Here is a 13,434-nt window from a genome sequence, read left to right on the forward strand (position 1 = left end):
GTGGTCAGTGAAAATAGTAACATGAGAACCAAGAATGTAAGTCTGAAACTTATCAAGTGCAAAAACCACTGCAAGCAATTCTTTTTTAGTAGTGGTATAATTTTTCTAAACTTCATTCAAGGTTCTACTGGCATAATAAATTACAAAAGGTCTATTATCCACACGCTATCCCAAAACAACTCCTAAGGCATAATCACTTGCATATGTCATGATTTCAAAGGGAAGGTCCCACTGCGGGGATTGCATAATAGAGGTAGTGGTAAGCGATTTTTTAAGAGTATTAAAAGCTTTTTGGCACTCATCAGTCTAAACAAATTCAATATTATTTTGTAAAAGAGTGCACAAAGGTTTTTCAATAGAATTGAACCCTTGAATAAACTGTCTATAAAAGCCAGCATGATCAAGAAAAAAACGAATATCCTTAATCATCCTAGGAATAGGAAGTTTAGATATTAATTCAATTTTTGCCTTATCGACCTTTATACCTTCAGAAGAAACAATATGTTCCAGGACAATGTCTTGAGTAACCATAAATTGGCATTTCTCCTAATTAAGCAAAAAATCTTTTTCCTCAAATCTCTAGAAAATACGTGCCAAATTATGGAAACGACTATCAAAAGATTTCCCAAAAACAGATAAGTCATCCATAAATATTTCACAAATATTATTAATCATGTCAGAAAAAATACTCATTATGCATCTATGAAAAGTAGCTAGAGCATTACACAAACAAAAATACATTCTAATAAAAGCAAAGGTGCCAAAAGGACAGGTGAAAGTGGTTTTCTCCTGGTCCTCAAGCGCTACAGTTATTTGATAATAACCAGAGTATCCATCCAAGAAGCAATAAAATGCATTACCAGTCACTCTTTCTAAAATTTGATCCAAAAATGGTAAAGAAAAATGATCATTCCTACTAGCTGAATTAAGTTTTCTATAATTAATGCATATTCTCCAACCAGTAATTATTCTAGTTGGAATCAACTCATTTTAATCATTTTTTATAACAGTTAAACCATATTTTTTTTGTACCATTTGAGTTCGATTTACTCACTTACTGTCTGAGATGAGGTAAATGATACCCACTGCGAGTAGCCTAAGCACTTCCTCTTTAACAACTTCCTTCATGGTAGGATTGAGCCTACGTTAAGCATTACGAACCGGTCTAGCATCATTTTTAAGATAGATTCTGTGGGTACAAATTGCAGCATCAATTACTTTGATGTCAGTTATTGTCCAACCAATTGTGCCTCGATGCCTTTTTAATACTTCAATCAACTGGGATTCATCTTTCTAATTTAGCTTTGAGGAAATCACCACAGAAAAAATGTATTTTTTAGGACCAAGAAACATTTACTTTACATCTTGAGGAAGTAGTTTCAGTTTCAACTGGGGAACTTCTTCCTCTGAAGATTTAAGTATGTCTAGTGGTGGAAGAGTTTCAAACTGGGGTTTCCATCTTGTGCCTGCAAATTGTACTTCAAGTGATAAAGAAGAATCTGCAAAACAGTCCAAAAATTCAACATGGTCAGTTTTTTCATCAAGTAAAAATTCAGGTGTCTAAAAAATAGAATCATTATTAGAGAAAGGAAAAGTTGAGCAAATAAATTCTATTGGTGTCAAACTCTCCACAACATTCAAATCACTTGTGTTATCAAAATGTTTGGCATATTATAAGCATTGAAAACGTTCAACTCAAGTGCCATGTTTCCAAAAGTAAGTTTCAGAACTCCAGTTTTGCAATTAATCAAAGCATTTGATGTAGTCAGAAATGGTCTTCTAAGGATGACAGGAGCTTGGTAAATAGTGGAGGTTGGTTGCTACATATCAAGAACTACAAAATTCATTGGGTAGTAAAATTTGTCCACCTGGACTAGCACATCCTCTACAATACCCCTCAGCTCTTTAATTGATCTGTTAGCCAACTGCAGTATGATAGAGGTCTTTTTCAGCTTACCCAATCCCAACTGCTCATACACTGAGAATGGTAGCAAGTTCATACTACTCCCCAAATCAAGTAAAGCTCTCCCAATGCGCGACTTGCCGATCATAATGGAAATGTTGGGAAAGCCGGGATCTCCAAACTTCTAAAGAGTCTCGCTCAATATCAATGCACTGACTTGTTCCGTTAGGAAAGTTTTATTCTTTACATTCAGCTTCCTCTTTACTGTGCACAAGTCTTTTAAAAATTTTACATATGAAAGCACTTGTTATATGGCATCTAAGAGTGGAATATTAATCTTGACTTGTTTGAAAATCTCTTGAATCTCAGTGTGATATTTGTTCTTTTAGCCAGCTGCCAATCTTTGAGGATAGGAAATCACAGATTGGTACCCCTTACTAGTTTCAACCTCTCCACTCACAGGCTTATTTGACTCTAATCTCACTTCCTCTGGTTCTTTCTCAACCTCATCAGTCTCTTTTACATCTTCAGGTTTTGGAGCTAACTACCTGTCTGTCCATGGTCATCTCAGGTTGGGGAACTTCCTTCCCACTTCTCAAAATAAAAACGGCATTCGTTGTCTCAATAAAGTCCCCTGAGACATTATGCATTTGCTGTTGTTGTTGCCTGTATACTTGAGGATTAGGTTGAGGCTATACTAAAAATTTCCCGTTCTCTAAAGTGCTCAATGTTGTGTTCATCTTATTAGTGGTCCCACGCAACTTATTTATGGCCTGTGTGTTTTAATTGTTTGTAGTGGTCTAAATCTACATGAATTGTTGAAGTGTATTAGCCATCTGTGCCATACTGTCATCTAGAGACTTCTTTACAGATGATGGAGGCTGAGAACTCTGTGCAGCTACATGAGGTTGAAATCCAGGAGGAGCTACAAAAGGATAGCTCTGAGAACTCTGATATGGTTGATACTGGTGCTGAGGAGCACCATGATGAAATGGTTGCTACTGAGATGATGGAGACCTGCCCGACTGATCATTTCTCCATGAGAAATTTGGGAGATTCCTTCACCTCGGATTATATGTGTTGGAAAAGGCTGATTCTGTACTCTGTTAACCCAGTTAGCTGATTGCATCTGCTCAAGCTCACTTTCTTGAAATACTATCATAATCGGGTAGTCTTTTGTCTTATAGTTCGAATCAGCACAGATAGAACATGCTTCTATTATTTTCACAGCCTTCACTTTTTCCATTTCCATGACCTCCAGTCTTCTAGTTAAAGTAGCTATTCGGACTTGAATATTAGTATCCTCTTTAAGCTCATATCTGCCCCCTCCAGAAATAGCCCTTAGTGGCCGTGCTGTTAACGATACTCTATCAGTACGAGTATTCCATTGTTATGCTCTCTTATCAAGATAGTCAAAAAATGATAGTGCTTCATCAGGTTTTTTGCTAAAGAATTCTCCATTGCACATTGTTTGTACAAACTGATTGCATTCTAGAGTGAGACCAGTGTAAAAATAGTTCACCAACCTCTAAGATTCAAAACCATGATGTGGACATATGTTTACCAAAGCTTTAAATTTTTTCCAACTGGCCTGAAAAGTTTTATCAAATTTCTGATTGAATTGATTGATTTGCTCTTGCAAAAACTGAGTTCTCTGAAAAGGAAATTTTTTTTGTAAGAATTCATGCTGTATATCAGACCAACTAGAGATAGAATTAGGCCTAAAAGAATTAAACCAAATATTTGCTTTATCCTTTAAAGAGAAAGGAAATAAACGAAGTCTAATAAATTTATCAGTAATGACCCTAGCAATAAAAGTAGTGCAAGCCAACTTAAAATCTGTCAAGTGCTGGTAAGGACTCTCAGAATCCATCCCGTGGAACTGAGGTATCACTGACATCATACCATGCTTAATAGAAAAATTAGGTGCATTTTCGGGTAAAATAATGCATGAAGGTGTAGTGGTGCGAGTGGATTGCAAATAATCCTTAAGAGTGCATGGTGCAGGTGCAACCATGTTTTGTTCAATTTCAATATCTTTGCTCATAGAAGAGACAGACGAGCTATCTATTTTGGAGCTGTGTATACCAATGTTTTGAATACCGTATCGGATGGCGTACCTGTCAAGGTATTGGAACGAAATATTTCGGTACCGATATCGTTTCGGGATAGTCGATATATAAATAAATTATATGTATAAATATAAATAAATAAATTATATTCTAAAATAATAGTTTATATATGAATAATTTATACATAAATACATATATATATATATAAATTATAAATAGTCTGGTATAAATTGGGAGTCAAAAAATAAACTTGTAGTTTGAAAAAATGAAAAAAAAAAATAGATCGCCGAAATACGGGCCGGTACAGGCCGAAATATTGCCTGGTATTCAGACCGGTACAAAACAAGTACAATACCTGTACCGAACCGGTGATCGGTACGGAATATTCCGGCCGTACCGGCCTATACGGTACGGTATTTAAAACCATGGTGTATACTACTCTCAACACTCAATGTGACTCTAAGCAACCTATTTGAACTGTCTCTCACCCATGACATGAAGCATCAATCTAAATAGCATAAATAAGATTCAAGTGACTGGGTGGTAGATGCAAATGAAATGTGTAACTAGAGATAAGATAGTGAAAAAAATAAAAAATAAAAAAATAACAAGTTTAAATTTAAGTTAAACAACTTTTCTCGGTAATGGCGCCAAAAACTTGACTTACTCCAAAAAATGAGTAGTACAAAGGCTATCCCAAGTGCAGGAGGATGTCGCGTAATAATTAGGAATAAATTCCTAGATCGTCTCCTCAGGGAAAGTTACTTAAAATGAAACTCGTTTAAAATGGTGAAAATATTTACAAAGAGAAAATAAAAATAATGGTATGTACAATGGATGGAAGAGTGCAACAAGAATGAAAAAGGTCACTAGTCATAGATTATATTCATATTTTTAGATTTTTAAGTGTTGAGATGAAATGTAAAAGACTAACAAATTGAAATTAACAATCAAAGAATCAACTAAACTGAACAATCTTAATTAATCTGAAAATTAAACAATAAAGCTGAAATTATTTAAGTTTTAATTAAACTTTAATCAATCTAATATGCAATGGAACTAAGAGATTAATAAAACTAAGTTAAGAATTAAACTAGATTAGAAAATAATTGATAAAATATGAACTGAAAATTGAAAAGCCTCAAAACCAAGATTTTAGAGTTTATCCTTGTATTCAAATCACAAATCTTCAAAATTAATCCATAACAATTGTAATCATTATTAAATAAAAGCTTAAAGAAGCGAGAAAAATAAATAACACGAAGTATATAAATAGTAAATAAATTGCCCAAACTTCTAAGCTAAATATCTCAAAAATATTTTATAAACTTTAAATTAAAATTAAATAAAAAAGTAAGGAATGAAAAGAGCAAGCTAATTGAATATAAATAAAGATTAAAAATAGTAAAGGAGGTTGGACTATAGTAATAATTAGACTCTAAAAAATTTTTTAATGACATTGCAGTATGAGTAAGTGTCTAAAAAAAAATAGTATTGTGGTGTGAATGAATGTTGAGAGGAAAAATCACTGTGCGGCTTCAAATATATCCCTGGATGAAATTAAGTGTGCAGCGCCCTCCCGTCTCAAAGAAAAAATATATCCTTTATTTGTGTAGGCCCCAGGAAATAAAAGTTCCAATGTTCCATTCCTTCAGTGCGGCGCCCAAGGAATTCAAATGGAGAGAAGTCTCCCCAGGTCAAAGTCTTCCATCAAATTACGTGTGGCATGAATTTTTGTCCAAGAGAATTATAAAGTTGCCGTAAGTCTTGAAAGTCTCATAGAAAAAGTTTTAATGTGATTTGAATTCTTCTTACCCCTATCAATTGACACGTGGCACTTAATGAATCTCTTTCTAATTCCATGAAGATTAAGTTAAAGTCTTATTTTTATTTATTAATCTATATAAAAAAATTAAAAAAAAAATAGAATATCAAAAATATGTTATGCATATAAAGAAATATTATTTAATTAAATCACAAGTTATAAAATTAAGCATAAATTCATGCTATTAATAAATTTAAATCACAACTCGAATTTATTCATCTTAATTATTTTTTCATCTAAAACTAATAATAATATAAAAAAAGAATTAAAATATATTAGTTCTAAATGTATAAAAATATACAATATTTTAGCTCAATCAGCGCTCGCACAACTCATAATTATATATGACATTATTTTTAAACAATTAACTAATACACTTCATTGAAAATAAATATATTTTGCAAAACTACTATTTATTTAATTGAAACTTGTATAAGATCAGTTATCATTTTAATAACATGTGGGGTGTATTAATAAGCAAGCTTGCAGATTGATTTTTTATTTTTTTAATGTGAAATTGGAATGTACCTGTCAGCATAAACATGCATTGTGTGTCCTTGCATCTATGCCAGCCGGTCATGGATCATCATGGCTCAACCTAAGGTTTTGTAGCTTTTTAAATCTTGTGGAATATATATATATATATATATATATTAGTTGCGGTAGTAGAATAGGTGTTCTGAAATAAAACCTTGATTTACTCTAATTTTTTTTTTATAATCTGTTGAAAAAAGATTAACACTTTGGATGTTGAGGCTTGAGCTATACATGACCTGTAATTATATTATGGTCTAAAAATCATGATTAAATATGCAATTGAATTTGCTGGAGGAAAATTGTATCCCACGTTTAGATTTTGTAGGAGAAAAATAAAATGGTGGATTGGTGGGAGTGAGAGGGAAATGATCTAGCATTGATCATTTGTTTTTTCCTCACCTGAAAAAGGTATAATCGATATCCTAGCTACATTCAGATTTTGTGGGTATGTCTCGTTTTCTTTTCTTTTCTTTATTGGTGTGGTAAGCAGATTTTGTCAAGGGGGAATCTATGAAACTAAAAGGGAAGATGATCAGTCGAGAGAACTGTAGATAATAATCATAGAGATCATGTTGTTATCTTGAGAAGAAATGGGAGGAGAAGTCCCGGCCCCCTTTTTTATCTTGTTAATCATGAGCAGTGTGAGAAGCATCTATAGCATCATTTGGTGGGTTAGGTTGTATTAACAAAGGCTGAAAAGTGACCAAGATCAGGGTTGTATTATAGTTACTTCCTGGCCTACTCAGTTGCTAGAGTAACAAGGAATTATGTGTTTTTCTTCAGTAACTGTTTAGGTATATTAATCATTGCTTTCAAATAGTTTTCATCCTAAATTTAATGTAAATCCACAGCAGGCTTATTATCATTAAAGACGTAACCTCAATGGAATCATGGCAGAACTCTATTGAAATGTAGAAGAAGATTTCCTCAAATTCTTATTTGAGCTTGAGATTTGATGAGATAATCTCAAATGAGAGCGATAAATATATAAAGTAGACCCTACAACATTTATTGTTTTATACATAAATATTTCAAGTAATACTAAATGAGCAATAAATATTGTAAGATCTACTTCATGTGTCTATCTCAGTCTCACTTGATATATACTCTTAAGTTCGAACAATAACTTGTGAAAACTTGATTCCTAGAAGGCAATCCACCCATTGATCACCCTCATGTAAGCTGGTTTTGCATTACAGAAACAGTATTGTTAATGGTTTGAATTCCCTTAACCCTCCATATCAAAGACATAGAACCTAACTTCACTAGCGAGCTAAGATGCTGCCTGCTGGCACCAAAAGAATACTCACTCACTAAACCGATCGACAAAGCAAAACCTAGCTTTGTGGTTAATTTTATCGACCTTTTTTATGTCTTTTATTCCAAGCACTTCGGATGATTTGATGATATATACTACCCACCAAAAATTATTACTTTGAAGACACTAGTGCTGTAAATCACGAACCCATATGATGTGCGCTCTCCCTCTCTCTCTCTCTCTCTCTCTCTCTCTGAGATCACTCTCACTCTCGCTTCTTAAAGTATTTATTTATTTATTTATTTTGAGTGGCATCTTTATAAAGTAATTGAATGGGAAGAGATTGATGGATGAGAGCCATATGTGGGTGACTGTGGGACTATAAAACCTTAGCTAGCCCCATATCTACCTCCCTTCATTCACACTTATTCGGAAACTAATTATATCTACCTCCCAACAACCATGATTTATCTTCAAATTAAAAAAAGTAAAGTAGAGAGAGAGAGAGAGAGAGAGAGAGAGAGAGAGAGAGAGAGAGAGAGAGAGAGAGAGAGAGAGAGAGAGAGAGAGAGAGAGAGAGAGAGAGAGAGAGAGAGAGCATGGATTCGACCCAAGAGACAGAATTCACATTGTATTTTGGTTTTGATGTCTTTGCCAGCTATGCCTCCACCTTGTTACGGTGAAAGGTATTGAAAAGTTAATAACACAATCATAGCTTTTGCTGGGTTTTCTGCCACAAAGTAAAAAAGTGAAGAATTAAAATGGTAATATGTTTTGCTCCATAAACTGCCATGCTGAAAAGAAAAAGCCATGGCTCTCCATATCTCACAACCCACATCATGTACAGGTTGTTTAGTAACTTTATTTCACATGCATGGGAGGGATTAATTGTGCGAGGTTTTGGCAAAGGTACATAACTTGCAAGAATTTTTCGAAAATTTGCATGAAAATTAATGAGGTTCGAAATTATTTTTTGTAAATTAATTACAGGTATTTTTCTCACTGGAAGAGTACTGATCAGAGTACTTTAGTAATAAAATTGAGAATCGTTTCTTCTCCGAAAACAAGCTTCGTACGTACGTACACCTTTGAGACAATACACATTGAGTTTAGTAATACATGATGATGATCAATGAATGAGTCCAACAATAGAGAATTTAGTCAATCTAATAAATATTGGGACTAAAATTATCATGGAGAATAGTTTTCTTGTGTTCAAATCAATGGTATTGTGTTGCATATTCTCCATTAAATGACGGCCTTTTAAATTAATGAACTAATTCATGTGCAATATATTTTTAGCTCTACTATATATTTATAAGTTCGGTGCTTAATTACACTGCTTACATTTACATCAATAAGATATACGTGATCAATAACATATATTACGTCAAGTTGGTACCCATTAATTATCAAAGACATGAAACAAAAAATAAATAAAATAAAATAAAAACTCAATAGACTAAAAGGTTTTTATTCTAGCTAACGTGGTCAATTTCCATATTAGTAATATATATATATATATATTATATGTCATTAAACATATTTGCATATTGATCTTTCTATATTTCATAGTGTGAATCAACAATATATGCAACCACAATGCATGCATGCATCATGAGGCGGATTGATCTAGATGCCATGAGAGAAAGGGAGAGAAAAGAGAGACAGCTCCTGATGGCCGATGAGGAAGGAAAGACAGATGTTTCTAGGGTTCTGTTTGCTTTCATGCTACTCTAAACCACACCCTAATTTATTGTCTTCATTATTAATTAAAATCAGACTCGATCACTATAAGAAAAACGAGTTTTTGTAACCAACTTATTACAATGAAAAGATTATTCGCGACTAATTTTTGTTGTGAATAGTCTTTTTATTGCCATAAATTGGTTACAAAAATCCTTTTTTCTTGAATTGGTTGTGAATAGGCTTTTCGTTGCAATAAATTAATTATAAAAATCCGTTTTTTTTGTAGTGACTCTCAGGAATAAAGCAGGGTTCTCCATTTTAAAATTCCAAAACTTTCAAAAACTTAAAAACTAATATATATCTAATATATATTATAATCATGAAAAAAACATGAGAACATTGATCATCATCTCGTACAATTGGTCACAAGATTAACCTTATTGACGATGATAATAATAACATGACACGATTCTATAATAATAATAATATTACAAACAACGTATGTACACATGCAGCAATATAGCCAGCTAGCCATTGGCCTTGTTGTTCATAATTAATGCAAGCAGCATATAATATGTTACATATATTAACAGAAGCAGTAGTAGTACACATGCAGCATGATAGCCAGCTAGCCATTGGCCTTATTGTTCATAATTAATGCAAGCAGCTTATAATATGTTACATATATTAACAGAAGCAGTAGTAGTAGTATCTGAAGTAGTAGTAGTAGTAGTGGTAGTAGTAGTAGTAGTAGTACTAGTAGTGGTAGTACTACTAGTACTACTAGTGGTACTACTACTACTACTACTAGTGTTAGGATCATCCCCTTCTCCAGAAGCCTTGTCCATGAGCGTTAAGTTTGGATTATTCATCGCATTATCCCGTGCATTGGAAGCTACGAAAAGAAAGAGAAATTAAGTTCATTAGAACATAGAAAATAAAATTTTCAGAAAAGAGAGCTAGCTAGGACATATAGAGATTCTTGTTTTCCCAGCGTTTGGCTTTGGTTAATTAAATTTATTTACAAAAGTTATTGTCACAAACGACCTAACAGGCCGTACGTAAGTAGGCGTTTATAATTAATGAAGATATGTAGGACTAAGTTAGAATATAGAGATCATGATCACTCATCATGTTATTAAAAAGGTGCTGATTGAGAGTGACTGTTTGTTGATGGTCAAGGATCTTCAATCTTCAACAGAATCTTCCTCAAGGCTGGGGGTTTTACTGCATGAAACCAAGAATTTGCTGTCTGGTTTTGATGAGTTTCGGATTCAACATGTAAGTAGAGAGGGTGATGGCGCTGCTCATGGCTTAGCCCGACATGCTTGGGTTGTTGAGACTATTGAGATGTGGTATAATGGTTTTCCAGAATTTATTTCTCAAGCAATTTGGCTTGATAATGTTTTGTAAACAGTGATTATTATAATTAAGGTCAGTTTTCTTATTAAAATAAAAAATAAAAAAATAAATCACATTTAGCCGCAATAGTTTATAAGTTTTACTTGATTGAAATCACTACGTAAACCTAGCAGTACTCATAAAAATATTATTGAACCCATGCTGCTAATTACCTGCATTTGAGAGAGTCCAATTGTCGTCATCGGCGGCCAGATGCCACGCAAAGTAACCGCCCAAGTTATTTCCCCTAAACGCCTCCTTAACCTTAGCAGCGATGCTATGCTCATCCTCAAAACCAATCCAACTAGCCTCGTGATGCCAGTAGGAGGCACCATACTCGTCATGATCATTCACGAGACGACCTGAATTCCTGTTGATATGTTTCGCCTGGATAATTCTGAACTCTAAGCGGGCTGCTGCGGCTGCATTTTCTGGATCAGCTGCTGCAAAGAATCCATGATCATCGTGGTTTACCAGAGTCCATTGATAGCCATAAAATGGAAGGCCAAGGACCAACTTCTGGGCGTCAATTTTTACAGGATTAGGACCAATTCCATTAATCCAGTTACGAATGCCATCACTTCCGCACCTGTTTGGCTCTTTAGGATTACGCCAGGCATGAACCGGTCCAGTCTCCCGCGATGAGTTGGAGGGACTCGGAGTATAGAAGTCAATGGCCAGTACGTTGATCCAGTCCAAATTTTTATTAATAGCCGGAATGGGATAATTGAAAGTAATGTTACCGTCTTTACCAGGAATGCCCGGGTGATGAAACACCGCCGCAGTAAGAAGCAACTTATTAGCTGGCTTCTTTGTCTTCGTGAAGTCTAAGTCCAGGGCAGATCGCCATTCATTGAGGAGCGAGGCAAGCTGTTCCTCCTGGTCGGCTTTGGAGGGGTACAGCCAGCAGAGGTCCAGGCCATCGTAATTGTACTCCCTGGCTAGTTGTATGGACCTGTTAATGAATGCGTTACGCAGTTTATCATCTCTAGCCACTGAAGCAATGGCTGAAGATATGTTGGGGCCTTCACCACCGATGGATAAAAGTGTTTTCACCGAAGGGTTTCGTACTCGAACGGTTTTGGTGAAGTCCCGGAATAGTTCCGAGTATGGTTCAGGGATTATCAGCCGGCCATCATCGTCGACCTCGGCAAAGCAAGCATAAAGATGTGTGAAGAGTTCGGAAGGTATTTCTGCTACTTTCCGGTTCAAGTCATGCCCGAAAAACCAATATCCGGCTTTCACGGGGTCAGGACTAGCACTAGAAGCCATTCAATCGAGGAAAGGCGAAGCAGGTGTAGTTACTATATTTTTTTTTGTGTCTGGGGGTACGAGTAGCGGTAGTTGCTTGCCATGCATGCGTGCGTATTTATAGCCTTTTCAAACCCAAAGGCTTGCATATTAATTTTGGAAAGGGATATATAAGATCAAAATTATTTATATGATGGTACAATTCTAAGTTGTTGAATAGTAGATAAAATTATTTATAAGTGGGATATCATGATCCATGCATGGAACGTTGACCTCCAAGATTTACCTACGTACCTAATTTTACGTATGAGAGTTAAGATTATATTTCTAAGTTGTTGAATTGTGAATTTGTTGTACACAATTATTTGCAAACAAACTAATTAAACGTGCACGTTTAATTAGTTTGTTTCTTACACGTGTAAGAAACAAAATACATGAATTTGTTTCTTACACGTGAATTTGTTTCTTACACGTGTAAGAAACAACCTAGATTTGACAAAATACATGTACATTGATTTTAATTAGATAAGACCTATTGACAATATCCACCCTAATTAAGGTGCAGGCTAGGGATACTGCATGCATGATGAGTATTAAATATTCACAATTCTAAAATTGTGAATTAAGGTTAATTAAGGTACAAGTCTAAGTTGTTGAATTGTGAATATTTATTATAATCATGCTCATCATGCAGTATCAATGTGCATGTATTTTGTCAAAGGTAGTTTGTTTTCAGAGAATAAACACATTTAATTAATTTAAAACAAATAATTTTGGATTACAAAAAATCTCGAAGCTATATTCTTAAAACATGGTGATTAACCGCACTTGGACTAGAGGGAATTAGGTTTCGTTTGGTTACACAAATAAGATGAGTTGAGAAATATTTGATTAGTAGTGAGAGATTTTGTGAATAGTAATGATCAAATAGTTTGAGTTAAGATATTTTATGGGATTTTGAGAAATGAGAGAGAACAAGTTGAATACAAAAATTATAAAATTAAAAGAAGGTTAGAATATTATAATTTTCTAATATATATATATTTTTTTTTGTATTAGAATTTGTAAAAGTTGAATTATTTTTTATATTTTGTTTTGTTTTTGGTATGGACAATATATGATGTTTTCTAAGTTTAATTAATTATGCACTATATCTTTCTTTTATAAATTAATTGTTGTTTACTATTATTAATTCTTTAATTAATTGATTAAATATTTTATTAAATTAGTGTTACCGTTCGAACGTTAACTGATAGTTCGAAACTTGGTGATTTAAATGCTCGAACGGTTTCAGTGGACATTCGAACTGTAAATTAGTTTCTCACAAACGAGCTGCCAATTTTTTCCCCAACCACAAATGATTATTTCACTAGGAAAGAAATTTATCGTCCCTAAGTATACCATTCGAATGGAAAGCATGTTTCAGAATTTTTTTAAAATGAAATAAGAATTTCGTCCTTACATCTTACATTTTGGGACGATTTTCATTTCGTTCCAA

The 13,434-nt window shown here is 34.0% G+C and overlaps 1 protein-coding gene across 1 annotated transcript; it reads right to left on the reverse strand.

Annotated features, from left to right (window-relative positions):
- Nucleotides 1-9,703: 9,703 nt before the first annotated feature.
- On the reverse strand, nucleotides 9,704-12,085 carry LOC122295649 (class V chitinase-like). Its single transcript, XM_043104739.1, has 2 exons — nucleotides 10,859-12,085; nucleotides 9,704-10,179 (listed from the first exon to the last, which is right to left on the reverse strand). Exons 1-2 carry the CDS (start codon nucleotides 11,955-11,957, stop codon nucleotides 9,953-9,955), a joined length of 1,326 nt encoding a protein of 441 aa, XP_042960673.1. The 5' UTR covers nucleotides 11,958-12,085; the 3' UTR covers nucleotides 9,704-9,952.
- Between the last annotated feature and the right edge of the window lie 1,349 nt (nucleotides 12,086-13,434).

Source organism: Carya illinoinensis, chromosome 15, assembly GCF_018687715.1.
Source record: "Carya illinoinensis cultivar Pawnee chromosome 15, C.illinoinensisPawnee_v1, whole genome shotgun sequence".
Taxonomy (NCBI): domain Eukaryota; kingdom Viridiplantae; phylum Streptophyta; class Magnoliopsida; order Fagales; family Juglandaceae; genus Carya; species Carya illinoinensis.